Source organism: Lynx rufus, unplaced genomic scaffold, assembly GCF_022079265.1.
Source record: "Lynx rufus isolate CCGP_SWC_20201006 ecotype Redwood Valley unplaced genomic scaffold, mLynRuf1.p SCAF_4, whole genome shotgun sequence".
In the NCBI taxonomy this organism is placed as follows: Eukaryota; Metazoa; Chordata; class Mammalia; order Carnivora; family Felidae; genus Lynx; species Lynx rufus.
The window spans coordinates 5,212,026-5,229,632 of NW_025814856.1; the positions used below are offsets into that span (position 1 = coordinate 5,212,026).

General features: G+C 66.4%; 2 protein-coding genes across 7 annotated transcripts in view; one reads left to right on the plus strand and one right to left on the minus strand.

The window, feature by feature from the left end:
• Positions 1–995: 995 nt before the first annotated feature.
• Positions 996–5,106, plus strand: PRR36 (proline rich 36). The gene is made up of 5 exons (XM_047094475.1): positions 996–1,263; positions 1,383–1,482; positions 1,686–1,798; positions 1,903–4,056; positions 4,255–5,106. The coding sequence occupies exons 1-5, from the start codon at positions 996–998 to the stop codon at positions 4,764–4,766; spliced, it is 3,147 nt and encodes a 1,048-aa protein (XP_046950431.1). The 3' UTR covers positions 4,767–5,106.
• A 2,848-nt stretch (positions 5,107–7,954) lies between these two features.
• The window catches only part of EVI5L (ecotropic viral integration site 5 like), a 29,767-nt gene continuing 20,114 nt past the window's right edge, over positions 7,955–17,607 (minus strand). For 2 of the 6 annotated variants that reach the window (XM_047096299.1, XM_047096300.1), the window contains exons 11-21: positions 15,831–15,884; positions 14,834–14,866; positions 13,623–13,763; positions 12,350–12,454; positions 11,948–12,076; positions 10,482–10,622; positions 10,238–10,393; positions 9,989–10,135; positions 9,806–9,901; positions 9,630–9,725; positions 7,955–9,455 (exon numbers count right to left, since the gene is read on the minus strand). In XM_047096299.1, the coding sequence (XP_046952255.1) occupies positions 9,171–9,455; positions 9,630–9,725; positions 9,806–9,901; positions 9,989–10,135; positions 10,238–10,393; positions 10,482–10,622; positions 11,948–12,076; positions 12,350–12,454; positions 13,623–13,763; positions 14,834–14,866; positions 15,831–15,884 (1,383 nt within the window). In that variant the 3' untranslated portion in view covers positions 7,955–9,170. Of the gene's footprint in view, positions 9,456–9,629; positions 9,726–9,805; positions 9,902–9,988; positions 10,136–10,237; positions 10,394–10,481; positions 10,623–11,947; positions 12,095–12,349; positions 12,455–13,622; positions 13,764–14,833; positions 14,867–15,830; positions 15,885–17,607 lie in introns of all 6 variants that reach the window. The other 4 variants (XM_047096301.1, XM_047096303.1, XM_047096302.1 and 1 more) reach the window with 4 other exon arrangements.

A 17,607-nucleotide genomic window follows, 5' to 3' on the forward strand; every position in this document is an offset into this window, starting at 1 on the left:
CGCCCCCTGGTTGCCAGGGCCCGGCCTATCCGCGTCCAGGCGGGCATCGGTCGCCAGGTGGTTGGGGTGGGGGCCAAGGCAGGTGTGTATGTTTGGAGGAAGGGGCCAGGCCCCGTCGGGACCCCAAGGGACTCCCTCCCGAAGCCCCTGCGGCTGGGAGTCTGGGGCCCTGCGGCGCGGCCGCGGAGAAGCCGCCCCTCCTTCCACCGCGCCTCTCCCCACCGCCCCCGGCGCGCTCCCGCCCGCCGCCTCCCGGGTCTGGATCGAGCGCGCGCGCCCCCGTCTCCCCTTCCGCGGCCGAGGGGCGGGCCCGGCTCCCCGCGCCACCGCCCGCAGCCCCCTCCCCTCGCCTGCCGGCGGCTCACGCCAGCCCCGGCGCTCCCGCCCGGCCCCACCCCAGGCGACCCAGCGTGGAGAGGCGGGCGGCCAGAGCCCGAGGTGAGCGCGGCGCGAGCAGGTGGAGCGGGCGGAGCGGACCAGGGCCCGGCTGGGGGAGGGGGACGGGCTCCGGACGCGGCTCTTTGTCTCCGCGAGCCCCTTCGCGGGCCGCCGGGGCCGCTCCTCCTCCTGGCAGGTGCCCGCATCCTCGGGGAGGGCGCTGGGGGCCGGGGAGGGGACCAGGGCTGGCGCTCCCGTCCCCCTCAGCTGGAGCCTGTGGCAGACCCCCGTCCCCGAGGCTGGTGGTCCGGGTCTCTGAAGGGGCGAGGGGTAGGGGCGTGGGTCTCGGGTCCTGAAAGGGAGCCGAGGCGGGTGGGCTGGGGCAGGCAGGGCCTCTCAGCTTTGGAGGAAGGCGGTGGGGGTGGGACCAGGGGACCACCGTGAGCAGCTGGGCTGGTGAGTGGGTGTGTGGGTGGGAGGGAAGTGGATCGAAGCCGAAGTGTGGGCGCCTGTGGGTGGGGAAGGAGCAGCGAGGTGCCGGGACCCGGGTCCCTGCAGGCAGCGTAGCAGCGCAGGAGCTGGGATGCTGATCTGTCTGTCTCCTCATCAGGTGCGGGATGGACAAGAGGGACAAGGGCAGGGCGGGGGCCGCCACAAGGACTCCGGCTTCTCGCCCTCCCGGCCTTCCCACCCCCAGACCCCCGGGGTCTCCTCGACCCCCTCCCCCAGTAACCAGCGCGGCGCTCCGAGTTCTGGGGGCAGCGGGAGCTGCAGGGCGAGGGCCCCTGGCCGAGCGAGCTGGAAGTACCCGGGCAGCCGCTCTCCCGGAGGCTGCTCCCCGGGTGGGATCAACTCGGAGCGCTGGGACAGGCCCCCGGAGTCCAGGTATCCCGCCCTCTTTGCCCCCATTCAGACCCCGTCTTTCTGTCCCCCCTTTCCTTGTGAGGCTGCTGCCTCCCCTTCCTTTCCGGAGGCACCGCCTTGACTTGGCCTTCTCCCCGCAGCCTCCAGGCCCCCAGCTGCTGGGAGAGGGGAGCGGGCCCCTGCCAAGACCCCAGGCCCAGGCTCTGTCTCTAGCCCGGGACGTGCCAGCGGGACCACCAGGTAAAATGCCTCTCCAGTCCCTTTGGCAAGGGCTAGTGTCACTAACCGGAAACTTTCAATTTTACACATGAATTGGGGGAGTGGGTGCATTTGCAGGTCGCTGGGCACAGGTTGCGTGTCCTCAGAGAGGGCATTGGTGGGAACATGCAGGCTTGGGAGAAAGCAAAGAGTTCCTTCTTGAGCGCGGCCGCTCCTGTCCCTAGGCTAGGCACTCTTGCGCAGAAGGGGCTTCGGCCCCCAGCTGAGGAACCCGTGGCCAGAGGAAAAGCCCCAGAAACACCAAGAAGGAGCCCGCTGAGCGCCGGGGCACGGAGAGGTACGTGGCCTGGGGAGTGTGGGGTGGGGAACGGGGTTCCTGGGCAGTGAAGGGGACCAGCCTGGAAGTATCGGTGACCCTCTGGCCTTCTACTTCGTCCCCAGACTCTTCCGGGCCCTCCCCAGGCGCCCCTTCCCCAGCCACCTCCCGTCGGTCCCGGGCTGCAGGAGCTGAAGTGGGTCTCCCTCGGGCAGCTCCGAATGCCCGGCCGCGGCCTCCGACCGAGGCCTCCAGGAAATCCGTGAGCAGTACCCCGCAGCATGGTGCCGCGGAGCCGAGCCCCGCCACCAGGAGGCGACCCAGCGCCGGCGGAGGTCTCCAGAGGCCAGCCTCACGCCCCTTAGGCTCCAACGCCACTCCTCTGTCCTCCCCTGCCCGCTCCGGGGCCTCGCCGGGTGGAACACCCCGGGCTCCCGGGCAGCCCTCGCAGCCCAAGGCGAAAGGGCTGCAGGCTCTACGCCCCCGCCAGTCCACACCCCCAAGGAAGAGCGCTACCCCCGCGCCGGGCTTTTCTCCTCCGATAGCCACACCCTCTCCACCGGGTTTGACTGCACAACTGGCACCGCCTCCGCAAATCACAGGCACTCCCCTGCCGGCCACTCTCCCTCCATCTCCACCGACCACGCCCCCTCCTCGCTCTCCTACCTGCCCTTTGGCCACGCCCCCTCCCCTAGCCCCTCCTCCCCTAGCCCCTCCTTCCTCTGCTCCACTCGCTCTGCAGACCCTCCCCTCTCCGCCGGCCACACCCCCCTCGCAAGCCCCACCCACACACGTGGGTACCTCCTTTCTGGAGGCATCCACCTCTCCTACGGCCGCTTCTCAGGCTTCATTCTCTCCATCCGTGTCACCCCCTCTGCAGAGTGTGCCCCCAACCCAAGCTTCTCCAGCTTTGCCCTCTCTTCTGACTCTCCCCTCTCCCTTGGCCACACCTCCTCTGTCGGCTCCTGGGTCACCAGCCACGGCTCCTCTACCACCAGCCACCTCCCTTCTACAAGCCTCTTTGACTCCAGCAACTTCTCTGCTGAATCCGCCCTCTCCCCAAGCCACACCCCCTCTGCAGGACCTTTCTGCTTTGACTACTCCCCCTCCACGGACCAGTCCTTCCCTATCTCCTTCCCCACTTCAGGCTATGCCCTATACAGTGACCACACCTCCCACGCAGGACACTTCTCTGGCCACATACCCTCTACAAACCTCTCCCTGCCCTCTGACCACCCTCTCTCTGCAGGGTTCTCCTTCTCTATGCTCTCCATTTCCTTTGGCCTCACCATCGCTGCAGGCTCCGCCTTCTCTCCTGGACACGCCCCCTCCACAGACCCCACCTCATCTGGCCACACCCCCTCCACAGGCCTCTCCCTCTCCGACCCGGTTCTTTACAGAGGTCCCACCCTCTCTGGCCTCACCACCTCTGCAGGCACCTTCTCCCCTAACCACGCCTCCTCCACAGACTCCAATTTCCCTGGCCACACCCCCTCGACAGGCCACACCCCCTCAGGCCTTCCTCCCAGTTCAGGCCCCACCGTCTCTGCGGGCCCCTCTCCCCCCTCCGGCTTCACCACCTCTGCAAGAGCCTCCCACTCCCTTGGCCACTCCCCCTCTCCAGGCTCCACCTTCCCTGGCCTTGCCTCCTCTTCAGGTTCCTCCCTCTCCCCCTGCCTCACCCCCTCCGCGGACAACTCCCTCTCCCCTGGCCACACTTTCTCCTCAGGCACCACCTTCCCTGGTCTTGCCTCCTCTCCAGGCCTCTACGCTCCCTTTGCAGGCTCCTCCCCCGCCCCTGGCCACGCCCCCTCACCAGACTCCACCTTCCCTGGCCCTACCTCCTCTGCAGGGCTCTACTCTCCCTTTGCAGGCTCCTCCCTCGCCCCTGGCCACACCCCCTCAGGCTCCACCTTCCCTGGCCTTGCCCGCGCTGCAGGTCCCTCCCTCTCCCCTGGACTCACCCCCTCTGCAGGCCCCACGCCGCCCCCCGACCCCAGGTCCCGATGCCCCGATCCCGGGCCCACGGCTGACCCTGGCGCTGGCCCCAGCTCCGCCGCCACCGCCCTCCCGCAGCCCGTCCAGTACGCTGAGCGGCCCGGATCTGGCGGGCCACAGCAGCAGTGCCACCAGCACGCCGGAAGAGCTGCGCGGCTACGACAGCGGGCCGGAGGGCGGCGCCGCCGCCTCCCCTCCCGCCGACGCGGAGCTCGCCGCCTGCCACCCGGCCTCCTGGAGCCGAGGTCCCCCTCCGCCGCTGGCTGTCCGCAGCACCCCAGGTAAGCAGCCCCCCGACCTCGCCGAGCTGTGGGAGGAGCGAAGTCCGGGGATGGTAGGAGGGCGGGATGGGAGGCGGGGCTTTCCAGCTCGCGGGCAGGGCAGTCGGGTCTGGGGCGGAACCGGGAGGAGGGGCGGGGCCTTGCGGCGGGAGCCCAGGTGCCCGCCCCTTGAGCCCAGTCCAGCCTCTCTCTCCGCAGGAGCGCCTCTGCCTTGGCCTCCTTCTGCCGGGTCAGGCTCCGCTGACGGCCTGTGCACCATCTACGAAGCAGAGGGGCCCGAGTCGGCGACCCCCGCCCCAGACGCGCTGGATTCGGGTCCTGGGCCCGGCGCGGGTGGTGGGAAGGTCGTGGCTGGAGCAGGCGCGGGGGCGACCTCGCGCGGCGCGAAGCCGGCGCGCCTGGGCGAGCTGCCGCTGGGGGCGCTGCAGGCGAGCGTCGTGCAGCACCTGCTGAGCCGGACGCTGCTGCTAGCTGCGGCCGAGGGTGCCGCGGGCGGCAGCGGCGGTGGCCCAGGGGTTGCAGGGGCTGGTGGCGTCGCGGGGGGTGCCCGGACTGCGCTCAGCGACGCCGAACTGGGCCGCTGGGCTGAACTGTTGTCTCCCCTGGACGAGTCCCGCGCCAGCATCACCTCGGTCACCAGCTTCTCCCCGGACGACGTGGCTTCCCCGCAGGGTGACTGGACGGTGGTAGAGGTAGAGACCTTCCACTGAGCCAGACCCTTAGCCCCGCCCACCATACCCATCCCTGCCTTAGGACCCGCCCCTCTGGCTACGCCTCTGTGTCTTAGACTGCCCGCCTGTCTGCTCTCCTTCAGGAGTCTGGCTCCCGTTGGATTGGACGTAGCCCCCTAGAGCCCTAGATTTTGGGTCAGGCTCTCGACCCACCCACGCCTGTGGCCAAGGTCTTTCCCTCGAGCCCCGCCCCTTTGGCCTGGAAACACGCCGACTCCCCTCGAGCCCCGCCCCCTCCCTCCGCTTAGGCTCCGCCCCGCGTCCTGTGTCTTGTCTACCACGCGCTGCCCGAGTTTGCAATAAAAGCCGGGACGCTGCAGCCTGTGCGCCTTCGAAGTCGCCTAGGGGGTCTACCGCGGGGCGGCGAGAGGGGCTGGGCCTGCCGGTGCTGGAGGCTGTGCGCGAGCGGGTTGTAGCTCCGGCTGAAGGCCTCCCGCGCCCCACGCAGATGTGCCTCTTTGCTAAGGAAAGTGGGCGCGTGAGGCAGGCTTGGGGTGGGACCTGGTGCTGAGTCCCCGGCGCGGCGCCCCCACGCACGTGCGTGAACGTGGGCTTTTTCCTGTCTGACTCGTGGTGGACAAGTTAGGCGCAGGAGCGGCCCGGTGGAATTGCCCGACCACCGGATGGCTGAGCTGAGGCGTGCCCAGCGTTGTTGAACGACCGAAGCTCTTCCTATACTCCCCTAAGGGAGCCGGCAGCTCTAGCGGGGAGGGGGAAAGACGTGCAGGAAGGGCTCGCCCAGGTCCGGGGGCGAGGGTGGGGGACCTCTTCCTGAGGCCCCCTCGTCACGGTGCGCGCCCCTTGACCTCGCACGCCCTGTAGTGCCGAAGGGAGGGGGTCGTCTAAGACCCAGTGGCGATCTCCGTTCCCTCCTGCGCCCTCCCAGCCCGCGGGCACACTGCCCTCCGCTCACCGAGGAGGTTCCGATGCGGAAGGTAGGTCTGCAGCTGCGCCCAGGACTCCTCCGGCCCCGGGGCTCTAGGGTACAGGATCCTCCTGCGTCAGGCTTCCTTGTCCCTGGGGAGCCGACTGTGCTGAGAGGGTTCTGCGGGAAAGGAGCAGCCTCTCCCAAGGTCGGGTGGGAGACCAGGAAGTCCTCACGAGGCCCTTTTGTGCCTCCCAACCCCTGGGCCTCATCTTCCCCTCCATCTCAGGGTGTCCTCCTCAAGCCCCTCCAGCCAGACAACCTTGCCTGGGCCCACAGTCGAGAGTCCTCAACAAAACTGCCAATCTGTCTTCACCTGTTTCCCCCATCAGAATTCCTGTCCTTCCTCCTGCAACTGAGTCACCTCGACCCTGGACCCCTTTAGCCCCACCCAGACCCATTCTCCCCAGTGTCACTCCAGAAAATGCAGCCCCTAGGCCTTTTCTCCCTGAGGGTCCTCCCTGGTGGGGGGGACCACAATCCGCAGAGCAGGTAAAAGGACAGAGTGGGACCCTGTGTCGGACCCTTAGCCCTGTCTCTGTCCCTAGACCCAGTCCCTGTAGTCCACCCTATAGCCACGTTCCTGTCAGACCTAATCCCGAAGCCCTGCCTGTCCCCACCCCTCATGTCAGTCTGGAGTCCTAGGAGAAAGTCGGCCTTCTCCCAGTGGGACCGGGCACCTCCACCCCTAGGGGCCACGCTCCCCCACTCAAGCTCGGTTCAGTGGCAAGCCACAGAGATTCCCTTTCTAGCTGGGCCCTGCAAGGACCCAGGTGTCCTTGCTTCCAGATGCCAGGACAAAGTCAAGGGTAGGGGCTGAATCCTAACATGTTGGGCAGCCAGGGCATCAAGACCACGCCTCTAAGATGGAGCAGGGCAGAACCTCAGACACTTCCCCCAGGGCCCTGCCCCACCCCCGGGAGCCAGCTGGGGTGGGTGACCCTGTGGGAGCAGGAGGGGTGGCAGCCATTGGGGGGAGGGTGTCTCAGTGTTAAATCTGTAGGCTGGGAATGGTGCGTGGAGACACCATTGTTGAGCCATGGGTCAACATGTGGGACTTGGCTGTCCTGGTGCATAACCGGTGTCACGCCTTGCTCCCTGGCGGGTACCAGGTGGCAGTGGGTAGGGGCACTTTGGGTGCAGAGGGCAGGGCCTGGCTGGCATCTCCCTGGACCCAATTAAGATTCTCTCCCTGGGAAGCCTCCCTTTGCCATCCCTGGCTCTGCCGCTCCCCCCCCCACCCCCGCCCCAGGTACCTGCCTCAGCTCCGTGCGGAACCCCCCTAAGGACTCTGCCTCTCCGGGCCTCCTTCCCCCAGGAGAGCTCCTGCCTACTCACTGTCCCTACTGTCCAGCTGTTTGGGTTCTGCCCTGGCCTCCTGATTGACCCCCAACACTGTAGTCCATCTGATGGTGCCCCCTCCCCTACCTAAGCCCTCCATGGCTCCTCAGTGCCCTCAGTTCAAAGCACAAATTCTGGCTCCCGACTGGAGAAGCAATTCTCAGTCTGGCCATGCCCGCTCTCTCCAGTTCCTTCCTCATAGGCATCATGTGCCTCCTCTGACCCCGCCAAGTCTCGCTTTCTGCTTTTGCCTTTGGAGAGAACTCCATCCCCCACCCCGCCCCTTCCAGGAAGTCTTCCTGGATTCTTTTGGGTACTCACCCCACTGGTAGGCAGGCTCAGCCCCCCACCCCCACCCCCTTGTCTGTCTCTGCCACACTGGGGACCCCGCAGAGCTGGGCACAAGGCAGAGCACCTGGAAGGCCTGAGGAAGGGTGTGAGGTTGAACGAACCCCAACCAGGTCCTGTATCTTCCTGAAGCCCTGGGGCCCCACATGCCTCCACGTCTCTCCTGGGAGGCCCAAGCATATTGTCCAGGTGGAAAATCAGGCCCCCCATCCAACACCTCCCCCCTGTCACCGTCTCCAGAGCCACCCTTCTGAAAATAGCATGACATAAGCATCCATCTGTCAGCCTGACACCTGAAGTCCTTTGCAACTTGTCCACCCCCGCCCCCACCGTACTATCTCTCCCAGCCCCACACTTTTGTTCACACTGAGCCAACGAGTGACCTTTCCTCTCCCTTGCTGCCCCCCAACCCGGGCAGCCTCTTTGGCACCCCTGCTGGTCCCCTACCCCTGGTTCTCTTAAACTGTGGGGCAGTCTGATGTCCTCTACACTGCTTTTCAGGACAAGGGGCTCACGGCTGCTGGCAAGCCCCCCAGGCCTGTCGCACCTTGTCTGTGACTGTGTAAATACACTTTATTTTCCATCTTTCCCGCCTGGGCAACGTGTGGAGTGTGAACAGGCAGTGTGCAAAATGGTGGTGGGCAGTGTGGGGGGCACGTGGGAGAGCCCCGTGGGCGCCCACTCTGGTCCCCAGGCTTTTGTAACACTGAGGAGTGGGCAACCGGGACGGGGGAACTGACCATGGGTCCCCACCCCAGGAAGCGCCAGGGAGATTGCTTTTGATGCTGCTCCGGGCTCCAGGAGCACCGACAGGGTCAGGCCCGAGGGTCGCAAGGCCCTGGGGGCAAGGGGCTGGGGGCATCGTTGGACTTTGGCACCGTTCTCAGCTCCGACTCTGCAAAGACCACGGGACCACCATGAGCAGCGGAGGGGAGGTAACCACTGGGAAGAGTCCTCCCCTGGGGAGGGTGGGGCTGGGGCCACAGGGAAGGAAGGGATGAAGAGGCTGGGGACCCCCTTGGAGAGCAGGCTAGCTTGGGTGGGGGAGCCTCTCCATCGTTGGCCAAGACAAGGTGATGGGAGTGTCTCACACAGGAATATGGGGGGGGGCGCTGGGGCGAGGGGGGTCTCTTCACTTCCTTGCAGCTGCTCTGGCCCCCAAGAAGCAGGGACAGTCACTGCCCACGCCCGGGCTGGTTTCCGCTGTCCGCTCACACCCCAGGTGGCCCTGCACACAGTCGGGGGGACTTTGGTTTCTGCTGCAGGGGCCATGATGCCTGCACCAGGCAGGAAAGGCCAGCCTGGCCATCTGTGCCCAGCCGCCAAGGGTCCCCAGGGGCATCGTGGGGTGGTAATGTCCAGCCCAGAGCCGCCCCCCTTCTTCTTCAGGCCTCCTTTAGCCCCTGGGCCCTTCCCAGCAGGGCCACCCGTGTCCCAGAAGAGGGACTGCTGGGAGGAGGGAGCTTCCTGCGCGTCCAGTCCTGGGACCTCCGGGTCGTCCCCTGCCCTGGCTGTTAAGAGGGGCAGACCCTCCCGGGAACTGGACCCGGAGGGGTACAGACCAAGGTGGGTAAACACTGCTGTGGAGAGTGGGCCTGTCGGGGGACCCTGAGGATCCTCAGCCCGCGTCCCTACCCTCTGCGCCGCGCCGCTCTGGGCCTAGCCCCCGGGTGGGCGGGACCACGGAGCGCACGGAGTTTATCAGGTGTGGCCCCAGGCGGCGGCGGAGCGGGTGGTGGCCCCCTGGCTCCGGCACGCGGGGCTCGGCCTCAGTTGTCCAGGCCCTGGCTGTAGGGCGCGGCCAGCTCGTCGGCGTCGCTGTCTGAGCTGCCCTCGCTGTCCTTGGCCGGCCGCTCCAGACGGCGGAAGAAGCGCGCGTCGCGCGGGGACAGCGGGTAGAGCGCGTCCTGCAGCGCCGCGCCCACGCCCACGCCCACGCCGAGCAGCTCCTCGTCGGACGACGGCAGCGAGTCCTCGTCCAGGTGCCGCGCCAGGCCCAGCCCGTCGAAGGCCAGCGGGTCCTCGAAGGGCGGCGGGCCCTTCAGCAGCCTCACCTGGGGCGGGGAACCGGCGCGCTGAAGGCGCGGACGGACGCGCCCACGGACGGAGCCCGGCCCGCCAGGCCGCTCCTCCCGCGCCCTCCCGGGCGCCGACGCCCGAGCGTCACCCGCCGAGGACACGCGGGGCTTCCGCCCGTCCCGCGCCAGCCGGGGCGGCCCCGCGCTCACCTCGGCCTTCAGCTCCTCGATCTGGTCCTTGAGCTCGCGGATGTACTGCGACGAGTCGGAGTGGTTCAGCTGGCCCTGGATGCGGCCCTCCTCCCTCTGCGGGGCGGGCCAGGTCACGGGGGGTCAGGGCCGGGCCCGCCCCGGGGCCCGTCCCCCGCCGCCGCCCCGCCGCTCACCTGGATCTCCAGCTCGGCGATGCGCTGCCGCATCTCGGCCACCGCCGCCATGCTGTCCGCCTCCCGCAGGCGCACGGCCATCACCTCCTCCTTGCTCTGGGGGGGGCAGAGGGGGCGAGGGCGCGTCAAGGCGCGCGGCGGGGCGGGGGCCGGGCCGGGCCGGGGCGGCGGGCGGGGGCGCACCTTGCACTCGGCCTCCGCCTGCTTCCGGCGGCTTTCGCTCAGCTGCGTCTGCAGCCCCTTGTTCTGCGCCGCCAGGTACTGCAGCTTCTCCTGCAGCGCCGCGCGCTCCGCCTCCACGCGGTTCAGCAGGTTGCGGTGGATGTGGTCCTGAGGGCGGCCGGGGGGCGGGGTCACGGCCCAGCCGCGGGGCCCACCCCGCCACCCACCCCCCTCCCCGGCCCCCGCCGCGGCGCGGGCGCTCGGGCCCACCTGCGTCTCGAGCTCCACCACGCGCTGCCGCAGCTCGCGCCCCTCGGCCAGAGCCTGGGCCTCGCGCAGACGCACGCTCATCAGCTCGTCCTGCAGCTCGCCCAGCACCAGCTTCCGCGGGGACTCCTTCCAGCGGCCGCCGCGGGACAGATGGGCCTGGAGGGGGCGGGGAGAGGCGGGCGGTGCGTCTCCAGCCCCGAGGGTCGCGCGGGCCGCTCCGCGCGCGTCGGGCTGGGGCCCTCACCTGCCAGGTGTCCGAGAGCTCCTGCAGCTGTAGCTTCAGCTCCCGCGCCGAGGCCACGGCCTCGCCCTCCCGCACCTTGAGCGCCTTCAGCTCCTCCTGCAGCCGCGCCACGTTGTTCTCGTCGGGCAGCGAGCTGTTCCGCTGCGGGGCGAGAGGTGGTCAGCGCCCGGGGCGGGGGAAGCCGCGCGTCGGGCGGCCCTGCCTGCGGGACCAACACCCCTCCCTCGCGGTCTTCTGAGCTCCACCCCGGGCACCCCGGCGAGGAGGGGTTCGCCCCCAGACCCCGGGATACACTGGGAAGGCGGCCCAGGCCCCTGGGGAGCAGACCCGACCCCACGTGGCCCCGGGCCTAGATCCGCAGAAATCCTGCCGGCGGAACGGCACCCGCTCTCACTGGACTGTCTCAGGGTGACCCCCTAACGCGTGGGTCTTCCATAAATGTTACTGCTAATAACACCAGGTAGGCTGGGATAGGGCGGGTGTCCCGCCAACGTGGGAACCCGAGATCACCCCCTGGGGCCCATGGTCAGACCTGGAACCTGCCCCAGCAACAGCCGAGAAGGCTGTGGGTCACAGCTCCCTGTCCCTGTTCCTCTCTCCCCCAGACCAGGACAGGCAGCCCCTTTCCTTGGAACAGGCCGAGGGACAGTCTAGGCCTAGGCCTAGGCCTGGCGGTTCCAAGGGCTCCAGTCCCTTGGGTCAAAATCCAGCTTGCTGCTAGAGGTCCTCACCGCCCCCAGTTTGAATCTGGGAGCTGGGGGGGAGGGTGGCAGGGTCTCCTGGTGTGCACATTTCCCTCTGATGTGGAGGGAGGTGGGAGGGAAGCCCTGTTCTGGGCCAGCTGGTAGAGCCTGAGAGGCCCATGGGGGGGGTGGAGACACCCCACTTGGGAGGGCACCCCAAATAGTGCAGGCTTGAGGGAGGTGGGGCATGGCTTCTGCCTGGTGTGAGTGCGTTCTGCTGCCCCCTGCTGGCTGGGGCACCTCTTTCCCAGGGCTTTGTGGGAGTTGAGTCAACATGGAGTCAGGGTGACAGCAGTTGAGGAGGGCCCAAGAGGTCTGGGGCGCCCTTCAGAGTAGCAGGTGGGAGCAGGTGGTCTCTGTATGGAGGTGGGGAGGGGGAGAGCAACCCCCAGGGGCCCTGGCCTTCCTTCCCACCTCCATCCTGGACCCCAGGGCCTGTGGAGACACAGGCAGGTGGGACTGGCTATCCAGGAAGCCCTTGAAAGCCACCACACTGCTGTCCCTTGAGGAGTCACGCTGCTTTGTGTGTGCCCTGATGTGTGTGTGTGTGTGTGTGTGTGTAGATACCCAGGGCAGGGGGGCTTGACATGCCCCACTGGGTCTGTCTGGTCACCCCTTCTCAACTAGGGCCTGCTCATGCACCTCCAGAAGCACGTCTGGTCCCTCCACCTCCCCTCCTCCACGGTCTCCCCAACACCTGCCCACTTGCCGGCCCAGTCGCACCTTCTCCATGTCTAGAACCTTGTCCTGCATCTCCCGCAGGGCCCCCAGCGTCTCTGTCTCCCGCAGCCGTGACTGCTCCAGCTCAGTCTCCAGGTGGGCCACAAAGTCCTCGGTGAGGCGCGGGTTGTCCTGGGGGCAGGCAGAGGGCTGCAGCTGGGGGTCAGTAGCCTTCCTGCCAGCTGGCCGCAGGCCTGGGCTCTGCCCCCCCCTCCTCAGAGCCCCTGGGCTGGCAGAGGGGGCCGCGGCTGCGGTGGTGAGGAGAAGCCCTGGATCCCCTTCCCTGTGTCTTCTGCCCCCGTGGGGAGGGAGCTGAACCCCATCATGGGGCTTCTGATGCTCGGTGCCTAGGGATGGAGCCCGCCTGGTTTAGCCTCTTTGCTGGGAAAGCCACAAAGTGGGGACCTTCTGCAGGGCTCTTTCCAGGGCCTCAGGCTGGCTCCCAGGCTTGCTGGGGTTGGGGTGGAGGACGGGTTCTCCCAGGCACGTTCCCCAAGGTGAAGTCGGCGCCTAAGCACAAAGTGGGGGTGGGAGCAGCGTGGGGCTGGGGCATTCTTGCCCCTCCTCCACCTCCCTCCTCTCGCCGCACCCTCATTTCAAAACAGAAAGGGGTGGGGAGTCTGCTGGGATCAGGCTCTTGCTCAGGGCCCAGAAGGCTTCTCAACGCACGTACCCCAGGGTGAGCCCCAGGGGAGTGGATACCCGCCTGGTGGGTGAGGGAAGCAAGCCCTGGGGCTGGAGCCATGGCCCCATCTCGATGCCTGGAGGCCCGGGAGGGTGGTTCTCCAGGAGGTGGTCCCAGGCTCTCCTGGCTGCTGGCCCCTTCCCAGGGGAGGGCCCGCTCGCCGCCCTTGGCTACCGCGGGTCTCCGAGATCCACAGGTTCGAGGGGCCCTCCCTTGGCTCGTGTGGGCCCCGGGCCCCACGCTGAGCCCCAGCCCCAGCAGCTATCTCCCTGCCTCACCCGCCTCTGCAGCTCAGGGGTGGCAGGTGGCGGTCTCTCTGGCCTGAAAGGGGTCATCGTGCCAAGGCCGGGATGAGCCCAGCCTTTGTTTCCCCATCGGCCTTGCTGCCGCCAGGGCTACGGTGCCGCTGGCAGGTCATGGCAAAAGGAAGGTGGCCTGGGCAGAGCCAAAGGAAAACCCGAAAAGCCACCTCCTGGAGAAGTGGACTCTTCACGGTGCTCTCGCTTGAGCACCCCCCGCCCCCGCCACTGACCCAGAGTTCATGACCCACAACAGAGTCGGGCTGCCCCCTCACCCCGACTCCGCCAGCTCAGAGCGGTGAGCACAGACCGGAGCCTCTTCTGAGGGCAAAGTGCTGGGCACTGGAGCGGGGAACCCTCTCTGTCTCTCGTCCTAGCTCCCATCCCGCATGGCTGGCCCCCGGGGAAGCCCACAGCCCTTCAGACCTCAGGGACATGCTGGACATTCCCCTAGGGAATCACAGCCACGTCAGCTGAGGGAGGGGGCACTGCAGGTGCAGCCTGGTTCCCAGGGGCCCTTGCGCCGAGGCCGCCTCGTTCTCAGTGTGGCAGGCCAGACGCCTCACCGGCGGGTGGGACGTGGGCGTGGGGCAGTGGGGGGAGCCGCGTCCCCCCTACCCTGCCTGCTAGGAAGTAACCGGGCGGGTCCGGAAGGCCGGGCGGCTGTGGTGCGGGGCCCCACCCGGCCGGGTACCTGCTGCTCCTGAAGCTGCCGGATGGTGCTCCGCGCCTTCTGTAGGTCCTCGGCCGCTGAGCTACACTGCTGCCGCACCACTGCCAGCTCCCGCTTGATGACGTAGTTCTCCTCGGCCTCCTGCGCCCGTGTCACCTGGCCCTGAGCACAGCGAGGACCGGATGCTGTGGCCCTCCGCTCGGGCCCACCTCAGGGGGCGGCCCAGAGAGGGAAGGAAGGGGACGAGGTCTCCCGCACTCAGAGCCTGGGATGGGGAGCCCCGCCGGGCCTGGGCACGTGCGGAGGGGCACAGGGAGGAGCCTGGAGGGGGAGAGCCACCCCGGGGCCCAGGCTTTGTGGCGCCTGAACGGAGAAAGCCCAAATGGCAGCTCCTTCCCCTGCCAGCTCCTGGCTCTCGGCCCCTGCCCCAGGTGGGGAGAAAGGATCCTTACTCAGGCCGATGGCACAGCAGAGTCTGGGCCCCGCTGGTGAAGGTGGGGGTCTGGAGGCAGCCAGGGCCCCAGGGACTCAGGGACAGCCCCTCAGGGCAGGGCTGGGAGGTGGGACGAAGCTCTCCTACAACTCTCCGGTCCTGGCATCTGGGGCCCCCATCTACCCAGGGCGAAGAACCCCCCCCCAGCCTGATCCCCCCACCCCAACCAATTCGGGCTGCCCCCCATTCCAGGCTCGGAGCCACCAGGTGGTGGGCAGAAGCTTCCAGATAAAGCCATTCAAGGTGAGGCAGCAGCAGAAGCAGGTGAGAGATGGTAGGCCTTGCAGGTAGGAGCGGAGAGGAGCGTGAGGGGTCAGAGGGGGGGTGGTGGTGTGTGTGTGTGTGTGTGTGTGTGTGTGTGTGTGTGTGTGTGTGTGGTAGAGAGGCTCAGTGCAGTGCACACACCAGGGCCTGTTGCTGATATAGCCTCAGGGCCCCCACCTGTGTCCCCCGGAGGGCGGAGGCTTTCTGCACACGTGCATGGGCTTACACTCAGACACGCTCACACGCACCCGCACACACCGTGCTGTCACGCGCACACCCCTCTTCCCCCCTAGGGAAACCTTTGTTTCCCCTGGAAGCGAGCCCCAGCCACCCCCATGCACGGTGCCAGGCCTGCCCCCACCCCGCCCCAGATGCCCCCCCCCCCCATGGCAGTGGCCGAGGAAGAGGCCGTCCCTAGCTGTGGTGTGCAGGGACCGGGAAGGAAGCGGGAGAGGGAGACGAAAAGCTACAGTACCTGGATTAACCTATCAGCCAGAGCAGCGCTCTCCTACCCGGCGGAGGGGGTTCCGAGCAACAGGGGGAGGAGGCAGAGCGGAAGGCGCGCAGGGACAGGAGAGGGGGAGAGACAGACAAGAACGACTTGTCACTAACGCAGTGGACTATCTCTAGAAGCAGGGGAGAGAGGAGTGAGACCAGAGAACCGAAGAACCAGCAGGAGAGGACCCGGAGGAAGACCAAAGCCAGAGCTAGCTCCGTCCTGGAGAGGGGTCTGTGTGCGGGTGGGGACGTGGGGGTGCCCACGGCTACACCCTCCAGGGCCCAGAAAACTCAGCGTGGGAGGCGGCGCCATCCCCGGAGGGTGAGGGGCGGGGTGGCAGCGCTGGGCCAGGACGAAGTGTTTTCCCGTGGAGTCTAGGCAAGAATTGAGACTTTGGGGCAAGGGCAGTAAAATCTGGTGGGGGGGCTACTCTCTGTGGGCAGTGGAGGGCCAAGTGAGGCGGGGAGAGGAGCAGGAAGGTGGGACCCCCCGCCTTTACTCCTGTCCTTAAAAGCAGGCTGGGGGCCAGGGTCAAGGTTGTGGCATCCCACCATGGCACCAGTGGTAAGGCCTCCCCTCTCCTCTCCTTTCTTTTGAGGGGGAGGCTTCCAAATTCCACGGTTGGGAGCCTGCGGCCTAATTCGGGGCACCTCAGTCAAAGCTGCGGTTCTGCCTCTTTCCGCCCCATGCAGGCCGCCCAGGAGGGACCAGTGTGTGCAGTGAACTGGGTTGTAACCTCACACCCGATCCCAAGCGAAGCGGCCCTAGAACCCCTGAGTATATGGCAGCCCCCATCTCGGTGGGGCTGGGGGTGGGGGCCCCGTGAGATTTACACCATGCTCCTCGGGGCCTGCTGGCTCAGGGTGGGGCCCGGGCCCTGGCCCGGGTGGGGGGCTGGCCGGCCCTCTGGTTGCTGGGTCCTGCTTGGGGCCTGGAGGAGTTGGTGCCACAGGCTGGTGGCCACGCTCCTAACCTTCTCCAGGGTCTCAATCCGTTGTTTCAGGAGCCGGTTCTCCGTCCGAAGCCTCTATGTGGGGAGAGGGGGGGGGAGTGTGTCAGAACCCCACCCCGTTCCCCATACACACAGAGGTCTGTCCCCTTAAGGGCCAGGTCGCCTCCGGGCAAGATGGAGTCCTGGTCAAATGTTCTGGGTCAGTGATTCCAGAAAACAGTCAAGGCCAATCCCTGTTCAGAATGGCCCATTAGATTTTTTTTTTTTTTAAAGAATCCTTGGTTCACTTAAAACAATGTGATCGCTTTCAGGGGTCAGCAGTCAGCACCCACACCCACTTTCTCTGGAGTCTGTTTCCACCCCACACGGGGGCCTGCCAAAGGCCAATGTGGCACCTATCACCGGGCAGACCCTTCCTCTGGATCTGTCAGTCCCTGCCCCTCATGGCTCTGCTTCGGGCACCAGAACGAACTGTTCTCAGAGTCTGGGTCCAGGGGAGGGGGTCTTGCTGAACACACACGCTTCCTTCAGCGGGACAGCCACATTTCTGTGAGCCACCAAAAGTCAGCTGTGCTCAAAAGCTGTCACTTCCCTCCAGCGGGGCGGTTCTGGAGGCAGTTTCCCTTGCTTTCCGCCTTCTCTCCTGCACTGATGGATGTGGGTTAGATATTTGTGGTTTTAAGTTCCCCGTGGCCTTTTGGGAAGCAGGTGAGCTTTATGTATGCCTTGCATCGTAGCCTCTGCTAGGCACCCCTTACGAAGCGGGTACAGATAGTTGGACCCAGAGTGTGTGCTGAGTGAACACCAACCAGATCCTGTGTCTTCCTGAAGCCCCAGGCCCCACATTCATGCGTTATTAATGAGGGCCCCGCCTCCCTGTGGATCACAAAGAAACTTTCCTCGTTTCTTCCCGGGAGGAAAAGGTGATGGAAACACTCAGAACACTCCCAGGAGGCAACTGAGGTCAGAGAGAATCATAGACTCGATTGAGGGTCATTCACTGATGTCACGGGTGGGGAAACTGAGTCCCAACGGGGTGGTGGCTTGCCCGGGCCTCCCAGCTGGCCTGGGTTCGATCTGTTCCGGGCAGGCTCTCTGCCCCACATCTGCGCTCCAGGGTCCTGATCCTCGCCCCCCGGCCCCTGCACTGCTCTGTCTTCTCTCCGGCCACGACCCACCACCGCAGAATTGCAGAATCGCAGAGATCCCTGAGAAGCCGCATGTGCCCGACTGACAACTCCCCTCTCTCCTGCTTACCCCAAAGGGAAAATAAGAGACAGGGAGTGAACAGGGACTACAGGGTCAATGCATACGCTGGGCTTTTTTTTTTTTCTTTTAAATTTTCTGTATTTTTGGTGCTTTGATATCCAGCCACCTTGCTAATCTTGGAGAGACTGCCTGGCCCTCGACTAGCCTTTCATATGCAAACCAGCCAATACAGAGCCCACAGCCACCCACCTTCCCTATAGCACTCGCACACGCAGCCAGCGTTCTCCCTGCCCCAAATTGTCCCAGGGCAACCGAGGACTCTCCTGTAGCCCACAGCTTCTGCTGAAATTGTTCAGACCAACCAATCCTGAACTCAAACTTGACTGCCTGCCTTGCCCATTCCTTCCTGGGGATGCCCAATAAAGGAGCTGGCCCACGCTTTCCCTCTCTCACCCTCTGCATCCTGACCCCACTCTGACCCACTCGGGTGCTTCCCCACGTGGCCAGGTGTGGTGGGGCGTGCCCCCTCCTTTTGGCAACTAGGAGTAATAAATTCTTCTTCCAAGGGCAGTGTCGTCTCTGTGTCTGT

Excerpts from the sequence above, each read along its gene's own strand:
- PRR36 (XM_047094475.1), top strand. The coding sequence starts at position 996 with ATGGACAAGAGGGACAAGGGCAGGGCGGGGGCCGCCACAAGGACTCCG. Across the intron at positions 1,799-1,902 it reads GAGCGCCGGGGCACGGAGAG|ACTCTTCCGGGCCCTCCCCA; the intron begins GTACGTGGCCTG and ends CTTCGTCCCCAG. Across the intron at positions 4,057-4,254 it reads GGCTGTCCGCAGCACCCCAG|GAGCGCCTCTGCCTTGGCCT; the intron begins GTAAGCAGCCCC and ends CTCTCTCCGCAG.